Source organism: Desmodus rotundus, chromosome 2, assembly GCF_022682495.2.
Source record: "Desmodus rotundus isolate HL8 chromosome 2, HLdesRot8A.1, whole genome shotgun sequence".
NCBI lineage: Eukaryota > Metazoa > Chordata > Mammalia > Chiroptera > Phyllostomidae > Desmodus > Desmodus rotundus.
In genome coordinates, this window is record NC_071388.1 from 57,876,877 (window position 1) to 57,890,464 (window position 13,588).

At 40.6% G+C, this 13,588-nt stretch overlaps 1 protein-coding gene across 1 annotated transcript in view; it reads right to left on the reverse strand.

Annotated features, from left to right (window-relative positions):
- Positions 1-1,007: 1,007 nt before the first annotated feature.
- WWTR1 (WW domain containing transcription regulator 1) overlaps positions 1,008-13,588 on the reverse strand; it is a 122,636-nt gene continuing 110,055 nt past the window's right edge. Inside the window, exons 5-7 of the mRNA XM_024556302.3 lie at positions 12,525-12,658; positions 8,526-8,638; positions 1,008-4,371 (exon numbers count right to left, since the gene is read on the reverse strand). Coding sequence (XP_024412070.2) covers positions 4,187-4,371; positions 8,526-8,638; positions 12,525-12,658 — 432 coding nt within the window. The 3' untranslated portion in view covers positions 1,008-4,186. The remainder of the gene's footprint in view (positions 4,372-8,525; positions 8,639-12,524; positions 12,659-13,588) is intronic.

Below are 13,588 nucleotides of genomic sequence, written 5' to 3' on the forward strand. Positions count from 1 at the left end.
AGTAACATCATTATTATTGTTAAAGAGTAAAAATGAAAGCTAAACAGCTTGTATAATTGCTTTCCATTTGCTAAAATATCCATCTTTTAGGAAAAAGAGCTAATGTGCATTTTTTTTAAATGTGAGATTTGGGGGATACGGAACCTTCAGTTTTTACTTTATACGTGTTGTGTTTATAACATTTCAATGATAAGCACATGTTACCTTACAAGTGGTGATGAAATATGGTTTTTAAAATGATGCTTGAGACTTTGACCCTGGAATGTTGGTGATGTTCCCACTAGCATTTTTTCTCTCTGTTGTTTAGTGGAATGCTTCTGATTAAAACATTTTTTTTAAGATTTTATTTATTTTTAGAGAAGGGAAGGGATGGAGAAAAAGAGGGAGAGAAACATCAATGTGTGGCTGCCTCACAAGCACCCCCTACTGGGGACCTGGCCCACAACCCAAGCATGTGCCCTGAGTGGGAATCGAGCCAGTGAATCTTTGGTTTGCGGGCCGGTGCTCCATCCACTGAGCCACACCAGCCAGGGCTGAAACACTCTTGTCCTAAGAGTGCTCTCACCTAGTGTTTCTGTGCAGTGACAGAGGCATCACGACTGTGAGAACCAAGGGACTCGACAGGCAGCGAAAATACACTGTCATGAACACACACAGAAGAATGAGGGGCTGCTTTTAGTTTTGACAACAAAAGGTAAACCATATTGTTGATAATAGAAGAAAAACTGAATTCCTCTAGTTCCGATATCTCAGTCAAATCTGGGAGGGTGTTGGACGGACAGTGGGTTTTTAAAGCAAATCCCAGTGGGTCACTTCAAATAATGTAGAAACCAGAATTCTGTGGATATTTAGAATATTAAAGAACAGGCATTTGAGCCAAAAAATGTTTGCCTACAAAACTTTCTTTCTTTCATTCTCTGTCAGAAGGGTTGCATAAGCCTGTCTCCAGTACCACCGAAGCCCTCAGTAAAAGAACACACACAGTAAAACGACAAAGCCTCCAAGTGTAAATTCAATTGTATTTATTTTCTTATACAGAATCAGAGAAGTAAAAACCAGTACCAAAGTCCAGGTAGAATGGTTTGATCTGACTGATTTGGCTGCATACTTCTGTACGCATAGCACTCTAAATTAAAAATAAACACACATATGTCATATTACAAAATGTAGGAGTAAATTTTTTTTTAAAGTTAAAGTACTAGCACATACATGATGTAGTGTGTTAGGGAAACGGTCTCTGTCAATCATCCATTTTCCCAATTAAATTAATCTACAATCTCTTTTTGACAGCTTTTTTCTCCCCATAAAACTTGTACTTTCAGAAATTACTTCCGAACGTCATGAGAACACAACTCGTAATTACCAACACTGTGTCGCTCCAGATCACCTTCTGCAGAGAGCCTTCCTGCCGCGCTGGGGACCCGCTCCCCCCACCCCAGCTCACTAACGCTTCTGTTCCGTTTGCCGTGCTTCCTGTGGAAGAGATGGCATTTCACATCCTAAATACTATGGTGAAATACTAAGAATTACTTAGACTTAACAGAGTTGCAAATATGTTTTAACAATGTATTAACTTCAAGAAAAATATGCTTAATCAAAAAAAAGAAAGACCTAGAAAGATCTCCAAAATTATTTTTCAATTTCAATTTTAATGACTTTTCTGTGGTAAAACTATTGGATGAAATGCTGAAATTTATTGATTGACGTAGGAGTAAATGACCAGATATCCTGGCAGTTGTTCTCTAATAAGAAAAACAGTATAAATAGCACCTTATCATGATTCTGCAGGGGGATTAACACTTACAATCATAGGAAATAGCCTTTAAAAAGCTGTTCTTACGTCGATTTCTAGCTTTAGTGTTCTTTAACAAAGGCCTTATTTTAGGGCCTTAAAAACAAACAAAAACTTATATCTGGCTTTATCTATTAGTAAACACATAGTCAGGGTCCATATTTAATTCTGGAAAAATACTTATGTTCATTAATAAATGTTTCAACTAATTTCTCTAGAAAAACTTCTAGTGTTTTCTAATGCCACAAGCTTACTAGGAAATTACTTCTAAAAACTGATAGTATAAATCACTGATGTTTTAACTATTTTTTAAAAAAAAGAGGGGTATCTGTTTCTTTTACGTTTGATAACCTGAAAATGAGTCTATAAAAATATTTTTTAAAAAAATACAGTAACACTGCTCAGTTTTGTTAGGTCCCTTGTTTTTTGTTTTTTTCCTTAGAATGTACAACTCTTTTTGCAATTATTACTAACATAAGAGAAAAAGATATAGTGCTCCCTTCAATTTAGTAGCAACACGAACATCGCCCCTATCTCTCCCAGAGCACGTGGAGAGAGAGAAGGAATCAAAGGAACATAAACCATGGGTCCTTCAGGAAAAGGAAATCTCTTCATCGTGTTGGAAGCAACAGCGGGCTTATGCCCTTGTCCTCCTAATGCTCAGCATCGGCGTGGACAGGGCTACACTACCCCTGCCCCTCCCCCTCCACATAAAGTGCACCAAAGGCTGCTTTTCTTCCACAACACTCTTTTGGTATAAAGGTTGTAGTAGAAAATTGCTGTTTTGTTCTTTTGGGGCACCTCTTATACCTCCTGCTTGTCTTGCTTTTGGGGTACTCTAACCTGTCAATTTCCACTTCACGACTGGTATGCTTCCCACTGGATTCCATAACTTTTACTACCTCATCTCTGACCTTTTCACATGCCTTCTTTCCAACAAGATAAAATGTATTCTTCCTGGCTATATTCTGATAGATCGAAAGGATCTTATTTGAGATTATGAACAAATAAGCCCCCTTGGGAATTGAAAGGTTCCTTTCAGAGACCTGAATTATTGTCTTTCTAAAAAGATATTAAATTCATAGATTATAAATAATGTCAGCTGAAAACATTAAACAGTTGAGGACTTCATTGGCAATGCAGACACAGTACATGCCAGGTGAATCTGATGCTCTCTCTCAGTCCTTAAAAGCTAGTAAAAAATAATTTTTGGTTACATAAGAGGTATTGAGTACATATTTCATGCCTTTTTATACCAACTGTAGCAAACAGGGTTAGGGTAATATACTTAGGAATTAATTTTACTGAATTCAGAAACATGTGTCTCCACCATATACCCACAAAGGGCATTTTTTAAAATGTCAGCCAGAGATCTGCTTCATCCTTCAAACAGTTTCATAGATAAGACTATTTTAAACACTTGAAATCTTAAAAGCAAAACTGACAAGGCTTCAGAATTCAAAAAGCAACAGCTTACTGTGTGTGCCATCAGGTTGAAAGCTATGCTTTCCTGATGTTTTCGGAACAGTTTCAAAGGACAAAATTACAGTTGCCACTGATGTATCAAAAAACATTTGGCTGCCCTTTGTCATCAGCTACAAAATTATAGTGCATCAGAAAATAAACATCAAATTCTAAGCTGAAACTTTAAAAAAATCCAACTTGCAACTTTAAACTGTTTTGTTTGATAAATGCTCATAATTAGTACCAAACTGGTCTCTTTCCTAAGATCTGTAGTGTTAGGACTGTGACCAACTGCTGCTACTCTCCTGCTGGAAGGGCTAGTTGTCCAGATGCTACGACATAAATGGTGTGTGATGTTGTAAATACAGAGTAACAAGAATCATCAAAACCGGCATGGATTCAAAGCTACATTGTTTTCCATACAGCAGAGTTTTACTATCCATACGATGATTTTTTTTTAAAGCTTGAGTTAAATATTTAAAGCATTCGGTACGACAGTCATCAATACAGTTTTTGAAACTGTAAATCAGGTCTAATTTTGTGTACATTTCCTGGACCGAGCTGCCTGTCAGAAGTCACTGCCTGTGGTCAGCTTTTTATGGTTTATAATCAATTGATGTATAAATTTCGACTAACACCCATAAAGCTTAGTCATGGGGCTGCAGAGAGAAAAACGAAGAAGCAATTCTGCATAACCCACCACAGGAATGCAGGCTTGCAGAAAATGAAAATAGAATATTTATTTACGTTTAACTTAAGTTACTGTCAATCAAACCCAGGCAATGATTAAACTGGCCAAATGGAAAGGAGGGAGCATGAGTCATGGAGGCAGAAAGCGGTTCACCTGCAGACTTGCTCTGCTCCATCGCTTCTTCCAAGAGGCCCAGGAAATGTCAGGTCATGGCTGCACCCCAGTTACAATGGTATTTATTACAGCCAGGTTAGAAAGGGCTCGCTTTTGTTCAGAGCAGACTCTACATCATTGAAGAGGGGGATCAGATCTTCAGATTCCAAAGTGCCGAGGTCCACGTTGGTTCCTGGAAGACAGTCCAGAAAATCAGGGAAACGGGTCTGCTGAGGATTGATGTTCATGGGTGTCTGTCCTGCGGTTTCTCCTGGAACAGAACAAAAGGAAACCTTTTAACGCCTTTCTTAAGCTTTTGAAAGAGGGCAAGTCCAAGAGTTAACATAACTCTCATCTTCATTTGTGCTGTGCCTACATTTAATCAGAAGATTATTGCTGCAGGTCTAAATTATTCCATCTCTGGGCAAAATTTCAACTGCCACAACTGACACTGAGTTGTGATGTTCACTGCTGGCAGACACAGAGATGCCAGCTGAATCTTTCCCTGCTCTGGGTAGACATGGTCCAGGATAGGGAAGTCCAGGGAGACAGGAAAGGCGCATGTGAAGGCCCTTTGGGTCTGACCTATGACCTGTGCTTTCCCGTGACAGCAGCGTGAAGAGCTCTTTTGTGAAAGAGCAGAGAAGCCCTCCCTGTAGTAACTTCCTCATCACAGGGCTATAATCTCAGGATTTAATTGTAAGCTTCTATGTACCCATATCCTCCCTCTTTATGTTCAAAGATAGTGGTGAGGAGTTTCTTTTCACCATGTTATTAAAAGGCTGTCTTCATGGATGGCTCTAGGGATCAATTTCAAAGCATTTTATAGAGTGGGTTCTGTAGGTCACCCCCCTCCCTCCGCACACACGTACACACCCCACCCAGCTACCTGCCTCTCTCACAATGCATATGAGTCACAATGCATCGAGGGTATGAAGGTCCTGAGAAGTCTCGCAGTAAAAAAACAAACAAACAAAACCCCACTTTTGTTTATCTTGTTTGTTTGGAAATTTATTTCCTAAACCTACTGAATCACCTAATCTGATTTTGGCAGAATTTATATCCAGATAGAACTAGAGTCTACAGAACACAGTTGAGAAAATGCTTGAGGACTTCATTGGCAGTGAAGGTTACTGCCTTCATTGGAGGAAGGTTGAACGTGTGGGGCAGAACATGAGGAATACATGTTCTTCATAAATAACAGCATAGGAGAAAACTGCTGATCTTTGTGCCAGCAGACTGACCTTCTTAGCTGTGTGAACTTAGACACACATAACCTGTGTGTATATGAGTTGTCTGGCCCTGAGTTTATTCATATGAAACTGGGATTATAGTACCTTTTTCACCAACTGGAGTAAACCCCCACATGATGGGCTCCACAGCCCCATGGCTCTGGGCACCGTTTGCACATACAAACTCATATGCATACGCACCTACAATAAATGTTTGCTGACTGTGTTAAGAGAAGGAAGAACCTTGGGACTCAATCTTGTTGGTTACACAGTATTAGAACAGCTAGTTAATTCAAGCAATTTTCTGAAGGGATACAATATACCCAAAGACCGGGGAGCACTGACAACCACGGCCCGCTCCCACACAGCATTTTTAAGAAACTCATTAAATCAGCTTTTGTGTCTCAAAAGTGCGAGTAGCCTTCCTGAAAAGCATGCATAGAAATTTCACTATTCTGAGTAAAACTGCAGAAAATTCATTTTAACCATATGCATTAAGTATTTTCTGGGGAGAAAAGTTACATCTTTCCTAGTGATAAGGGAAACATAATCAAACTCTATTTTGGTAATAGCAAAGCTTAATGACTTTTCTATGACTCATAATATATCAATGTTTCTTGATAGTATTTTATGGGATTTTCAATGCAAAAGGCAATGAAAAGTCTAATCAAGTTTAACCACATATTGAAAAATATCAGAATAGAAAAGAAAAACCAAAATAACTTTTTCTACCCACTAGAGTGTAACAGATGGAAGTGAGGTTTAAAATATCTGATCTCAGGTGCCAGATGTATTTTTTTCTTCCTCTCCAGTTAGAATCATTTATCTCAATTTCCCATTTAACTTTCTAGTAACTCAAGAATACATTTTTAGCCAAACCAAAAAGCTCCCTGTTTTAAAGAATTCCTATCACCCTTTCTCTTCAGATGCTGAAAGCATGAGGAGACTAGTTAGGGCACTTTGTAGGTTAACCCCCTTTATAGGTTAACAATTTAAAAATATCTCTCTTTGGAGCAACTCTGCAATCTCACTGTAATCTTTTCACTTAATGATTTAAACATATCTCTGTTTGGAGCAACTTTGAAATCCTTTTGGTCTTTGCAGTGTTATCCATTTAAAAAGTGGGAGAGACAAAAATCATGCAAATCTTACAAGGGTGTGATTATTTCAGAATATTCTGGAAGGATGAATAACTTCCCAGGCTTTGTTCTTGCTACCTATCTCCTGTACTCTCTTTTCACGCCAAGTCCAGCTGTTGTTTCCAGAGCGTTTGCAAGGGCAGTCAGTGCTCAGCTCCCTCCCATTCAACATGTGGTCAGTGGGCCTAGCCTACCTTTTCCAGCTACACTTGAGCTCTGCCACCGTCAATTTGTCCTCATTTTGTTAGAGTGTAGTCACATTTCTCCCCTCCAGAGGGTTTACGCCCACTTCCTTCAAAGACGTCACAGAAGTGACCCTAAACTCAGTGGGCTGATACTCATTTAACCGGGTTAACTTGGAGCCCTACCATTTACCAAGTTCCTTCTGTACATTACCAAAACCTTCTTAGAAGGAGGAGAAATGAAGGCCAAGCTCTGTGATCTCACGACTCCTCAAAACTCTAAGAAGTGAGCACATTATTCCCCCTTTATAGGTGAGAAATCTGTGTCCCAGGGAGGCTACAGGACTTACCCAAAGTCATTACCAGGAAGTGGAGAAGCAAGAATTCCACTTAGGTTGCCTGTCTGCAAGGACTATGTTCTTTCCAGGAAAACAATTCTACATTGAGGCTTTAAAACATTTTCTATTTACCCACTCGAGGCCATCTTTTTATTTATTTATTTATTTTCATTTATGTCAAGCTTAGATTTAGGTCTCCTTTAACTTAACTTTGACTTAATTTAGGTCTCTTTTAACTTAACTCTCCTTAATTTAACTTTGCTTTTTATCTTTACTGGCTTCCCAGTGTTTAAAAGATGAAGCAAACAATTATTAAACATAGGAAGGAGCCACTCCAAAGAGGGCAAAATAAATCTCATGCCAAAAAATAAAGGGATGAAGAAAGAAAGGGAGGCAGGAACAGAGGGGGAAAAGCTGAGGTAATGAATTAAAGTAAAACAAAACAAATAGTTAAAACTATCCCCGTGTGACTCTTCACAAGACAGTCTGCACAATCCTCTAAACACGCAGATGACGCCCTGCGAGGAGACCCCGGGGCAGCCACTCCAGCGTCCTACACTGGCTGGCAGAGGATGTCTCTTGTCTGACTGAAAATTTAGATTCGGAGTAGGAAGAGCAGGCACCTAGGAGCAGAGTGTGACAAACACAGGCACCAGAGACAACAGCGGCTGGAAAGCAGTTACGTTCATCACAGAACAACTCATTTCCTATCATCAGTGAGGATAAAGGAGAAACTTGCATTAAAAAACTCCAAATAATGGACACCTCAGCTGTCTGTTATTTTTGGTTCCAGAATATCTTCTGGAAGTTTAGGACTTTGGTAACTAACTCTAGATTTAGCTAATAAAACCAAATCCAGTTTCTGCAATTGAAAACCTTTCTCCTTGAAAAGAGGAGACAAGGAGAGGTAATGAGGAAGCCAAGAGAGGCCTGGCCCGAAGGTGGAGCAGGCCAGGGACTAGGTTTAAGTCACCCTGACTCTCCTTTTTAATTGCTGAGAGAGGACATTGTTACCGTTGGGATTTGGAGCTGACAAGTTAGAATCCTCTGAGTTGCTTAACTTTCCAAATGCCCATTGCCAGTTGCCTCCCAAATGCAGTGAACGACGTGAAAAAGTCTGCACGCTGGTGGAACCACAAACCAGTACCCTTCTCAAGAGCAAAAGTGCCCCATACGTTACAACTGAAAACCAAACAGCATTTAACTCTTCACCTGTTGAAGAATGGAAAAGCAGATGGCGGTGTGCTAATGCGATTGCGGGGAAAGGGCTAGATGAAGCAAGGGCAGGCAAAAGCGAAGAGGAAAAAAACGCAGAATTTAAAATCTTGTGCCCATACATAAACTATATTTGTATAAACTACGGGGAAGGGGCTAGAGTTTGTGAACAGCGCTCGGGGAGTTGGGTGGCCTTTTAGCTGTCATTTTATGTTGTTTTGAGATTAAGTGGTTCTCACTGGATTTTAGAATTGAGGTGACTAAAAAGACGATTCGAAAACACAAACGCATTGCGAGTCCTTGCAGGCTTTGCTCCTACCTGTGTCCATCTCATCCACGTTGCTGAGGAAGTCCTCCGGGGTTGTGGGGACACTGTAGCACCCTAACCCCAGGCCGCTGTCATTGCTCTGCTCCCTCGAATGATACGGCCCTCTGGAGAGCAAAAGATGGAGAAACTTCAGTGTGAGCCCACTGAAGATATTTCAAAATTAAAATAGTCATGAAAACCCTAACCCAGTGTAGTTCTGTCACTCTACCCAACTTTCCAGGTAAGGAAGAAAGGCAGACTTTGTACCTCCTTTTAATTTTTTTGAAACATACATCCTAATGTCAATGAAATTAATAAATTGCAAGCCAATAAAACTGGCTATTCATAGTAAAATGACCCTGGTTTCCTTTTCCTCCAAAATAATTTGAACACTATTTATGTAAATTAAAAAAAAAAACACAAAACAATGTTGAACATTGCTTTTGGATGCACACGTTATCAGGCAATAAGAAGCATAAAGTACACGTGATGAACACATGCCAATTTGAACATAGGGCGGCCACTAGGGAGAGAAGAAAAAGAAGACACATTTCAGTAGCAGAAGGGATGAGTTTAATATTAATTGTAACACTTATTTCAAAAATATAAGATCTGGCTTTTGGGTACATGGGTGTTACATTATTCTTTATACTTTTCTGAATGTTTGAAATACTTTTAAATCAACAATTTAAAAACTCTCCTTCATTGTTTCAGCTACTGTTTGTTTTCATCTCTCTGTTTTTAATAACTTTGCAATTTGTTTTTGCGCGCCAGGACCCTCTGGAAGGGCAGGGAAGGCACAGGAAATAGAATACTGCCCTTACTTGAATGTGAAAGACTAAGATTAAGGTTGACTACTTCTACTCATAAAATACCCCTTTTTTGTTTGTTTTACTTTTTTTAATTGATTATGCTATTAGAGTTGTCCCAATTTTTCCCCCTTTGTCCCTCTTCACCCTTACACCCCCTTCCAGTGACCCCCTCTCCTCTGTTCATGTCCATGGGTCATGCATATAAGTTCTTTGGCTACTCCATTTCCTATACTTGCTCTTAACATCCCCCTGCCTATTCTGTAACTACCTATGTGTACTTAATTCCCTCACCTTTTGCCCCATTCCCCCAGACTCCCTCCCACCTGGCCACCATCCCAGTGTTCTCCCTATCTATGATTCTGTTTCTGTTCTGCTTATTTGCTTAGTTTGCTTTTTAGATTCAATTGTTGATAGCTATGTATTTGCCATTTTAATGTTCGTAGTTTTGATCTTCCTTTTCTTAAATAAGTTCCTTTAAAATTTCATATAATAAGGACTTCTTGATGATGAACTCCATTAGCTTGAACTTGTCTGGGAAGCACTTTATCCAACCTGTGATCCTAAATGATAGCTTTTCTGGGTAGAGTAATCTAGGTTGAACGTCCTTGCTTTTCATGACTTTAAATACTTCTTGCCAATCCCTTTTAGGCCTGTGAAGTGTCTTTTGAGGAATCAGCTGACAGTCCTATGGGAACTCCTTTGTAGCTAATTATCTGCTTTTCTCTTGCTGCTTTTAAGATTCTCTTTATCTTTAACCTTTGGCATTTTAATTGCGGTGTGTCTTAATGTAGTCCTCTTTACATCCATTTTGTTTGGGACTCTCTGTGCTTCATGGACTCATATGTCCATTTCTTCCACCAAATTAGGGAAGTTTTCTTTCATTTTTCTCTTGCCCATTATCTTCTCCTTCTGACACCCCTATGAGGCAAATGTTGGAACATCTGAAGTGTCCCAGAGGCTCCTTACACTATCCTTGATTTTTTGGATTCTTTTTCCTTCTTGCTGTACTGATGTCTTTTTCTTCCTTATGTTCCAAATCATTGATTTAATTCTTGGCTTCATGCACTCTACTAATGTTGCCCTGTAAGTTGTTATTTATTTCAATTAGTGAATCTTTTGTTTCTGACTGGGTCTTTTTTTATGCTGCTGAGGTCCTCACTAAGTTCCTTGAGCATGCTTAAAACCAGTTTTGAACTCTGCATCTGATGGATTGCTTATCTCCATTTTGTTTAGTTCTTCTGGAGTTCTGTTCTCTTCCTTCATTTGGGCCATATTTCTCTGTCTCCTCGTTTTGGCAGCCTCTTTGTTTGTTTCTATGTACTAGGAAGAGCTGCTTTGACTTAGTGTCTTGGTAGCACGGCCTAACATAGTAGGTGCCCTGTAGGGTCCAGTGGCACAGCGTCCCCTATCTCCCAAGCTGTGCACTCAAGGTGCTTCCTCTGTGTGGGCTGAGTACACCCTCCTCTTGTAGATGAGTCTTGTCACTGTCAGCAGGTTAATGGGAGGGATTCACCCAGTCCAGACAGCTGGCAGGACTGGCTGTGACCCCTGGCCAGCAACTACCTCCCTCCATGGCTTGTGGAGGTGGTTGGGTGGTGCTCTGACTCTGACATGGTCTGTAACTATTCGCTGGGTACAGGCTCTGGGGTTCCCCGGCTGGCGCAGGCCAAGGTCAGCCTCCACCTGTGCTCAGTCTGAGGCCCCTCAACGTAAGCTGTAAAGTGATCTGCAGATGTTTGCTGCTAGTGCCAAGCCTGGGAACACTCAGGGAGAGGTATGGGGGCTGGGCTCAGTTGTTGCTTGTTTGAGTGGATTTAGGAAGGTCTGAAGCCTGCACCTAGCCCAGCCCTTCATATGGAAAAGCCACTGTTACCAGGGGTGAGATGGTTGCTTGGGTAAGCCCATAAGTTGGATGGGGCAGGCCCTGAGGGTGTGGGTTTACCATGTGAGCCAGGCTGACAGAAATTCAGATATGGTGCCACTGCACTGTGGCTCTGTGTTGGGGAGGAGTCAGGAGAATTACAATGGTTCTCTCTGGGAGGAAGCTGTACCCCAGCTCTTGCCCTCATACCAGATACTTCACTTTCTCCCCATATGCCACTGGTGCCCTTCAAGCTGCTGCCCTTGTGCTGGGGCTCAGTGGGAGTGAGTCTGAGTAAGTCTGGGTGTGGTGTGAGGCCCTTTAAGAGGAGAGGCCTGAGAATCCCTCAGTTTCTTCCACCGACACCCCCCCACACACACTCATTTTTACAGCCAGAAGTTGTGGAGACTTATCTTCCTGGCACTGGAACCCTGGGCTGGGTGGTTTAGTGTGGGAGTGGGATCCCTCACTCCCAAGATAGTCCTCTGTTTTGTATCCACCACATGTGGGTTTGGAACCAGCCAGATGTTTCCACGTCTCTACCCCTCCATCCCTTCTACCTGTCTGGATGAATATGGCTTCTTTAATTCCTTAATTGTTGGACTTCCATACAGCTTGATTTTCTGGCAGTTCTGAGTGATGGTTGTTCTATATTTTAGCTGTAATTTTGCTGTGGTTGTACAAGGAGGCGAGCGGCACTTATCTATGCTTCTATCTTAACTGGAAGTTGATATTCCTGACAAAATTATCTTTTCCATCTGCCCAAGTATTTTCTATTCTAAAACATCATGTCTTTTTATGATTTTATTGTGAAATAATTTTAGAATCTCATAGAGGAAGCTAAAGAAATAGAGATTCCTATGCACCCTTCCCCCTGCTTCACCCAATGACATCCGACATAACCACAGTGCAATGATCAAAACCAGGAATTGACATCACATAATACTATTAACTAAACTATAGGCCTTATTCAGATTTCACCATAAACACCACTTCTTAATTATTATTATGTTCTCTATTTGTCACATGGAATGCTTCCCCCCACACTGGCCACATAAAACCACACGAATCTTCCAAATAATTACTGTGCAACACCATCCCAAGGAAATTATACGTTCATCCCCGTTTTAAAATTATTGACTAAAGAACTGAGATTATTTTAAAAAGTAGATAACTTCCTCTGCTTTTATTTTTTCTGCCACCACACTCTACTTGCTGCCTCTGTCCTCACTCTAACTTCCAGCTCCCCACCTTTTCCCAACATAAACAAAGGCTCATCATACTCTGGACCACAAATTAAAGAAAGCAAAAATAAGTGGCTCCAAAATGTTAACTTACCCATTGAGGAAAGGATCTGAGCTATTATTAGTGATGGATCTCATGTCTGGGGTCATGGCGGGTGGGTTGACAGCAGCCTGAACCGTGGCCAAAGTCTCTGCTTCCATGGGGAGCTGTCTACAGAGGGCAGCCTCCTGGAGAAATACACCAGTCACAGGGAGAGGCAAGAGTTATTCCCTCAGTCACAAGGATCAGAGCAAAGCACATGCCACAGGAAAACGTTTCACCAAATACGAATACTTTACATTTATTCCTAATTTGCCTGCAGGACACTTAATTTAGCAACTGCCCCACCCACCCAATTGTTTAAATAGCCAATTTGTACAAAGGCCTCTCAAGAAACTTTCTCAGAGACAAGGCTATTTTTATCGCAGGCACTCAGACCAAATCTAAATCACTCAAAGCAACTGGACTCTGGACTAGTAGGTCTCTGTCATTTATCAGTTCTTAAAACTCTGGATTACAGAGTTCAGGCTCTACACTAAGACACATCTGGCAATTTTATGTCAATAGTCAGGAGAGCAAAACAATCAGTTAAAAAGTTTGTTTGTCAATCAGTGTTTCCATTTGACTGTTTTGTTGACCTGACTGAAATGGCTGAAGGTCAGGGGAGCTTGCAGACTCAATCTAAATCCTACTGCTGATTAACTGAGAGCATCTGGATTTCATTAGTAAAAGTTAGGAGCTGGAATTAGTTTTTTAAAGCTAGCATTACTTTGCCAAGGAGAGTCAACCCAAAAGTTATGGATTTGACTGCAATTCTCTTCTCTAGGTATAACCTCCAAGGAGTCTCTCCCATTTTGACAAACATGACCAGACATTAAATTTCTTTCAAATTTGCTGCACTTTCCAGAGAAGAATACATTTGTATGTTTATACTTTATCCAAAATCAAGACGAGGCCCTTCTAATATGTACACCTATCAGTTGCCCATTTTCCAGGATAATGACATTGGTCTTACTGTCCCTTAAACTCTCAAACCATGGCAACAATGGCAAAGAGAATAGTTAAGCCATCCAAGTTACAGTATCTTCGTTAGATCTGTTCCAGCCCTAACATGCTAT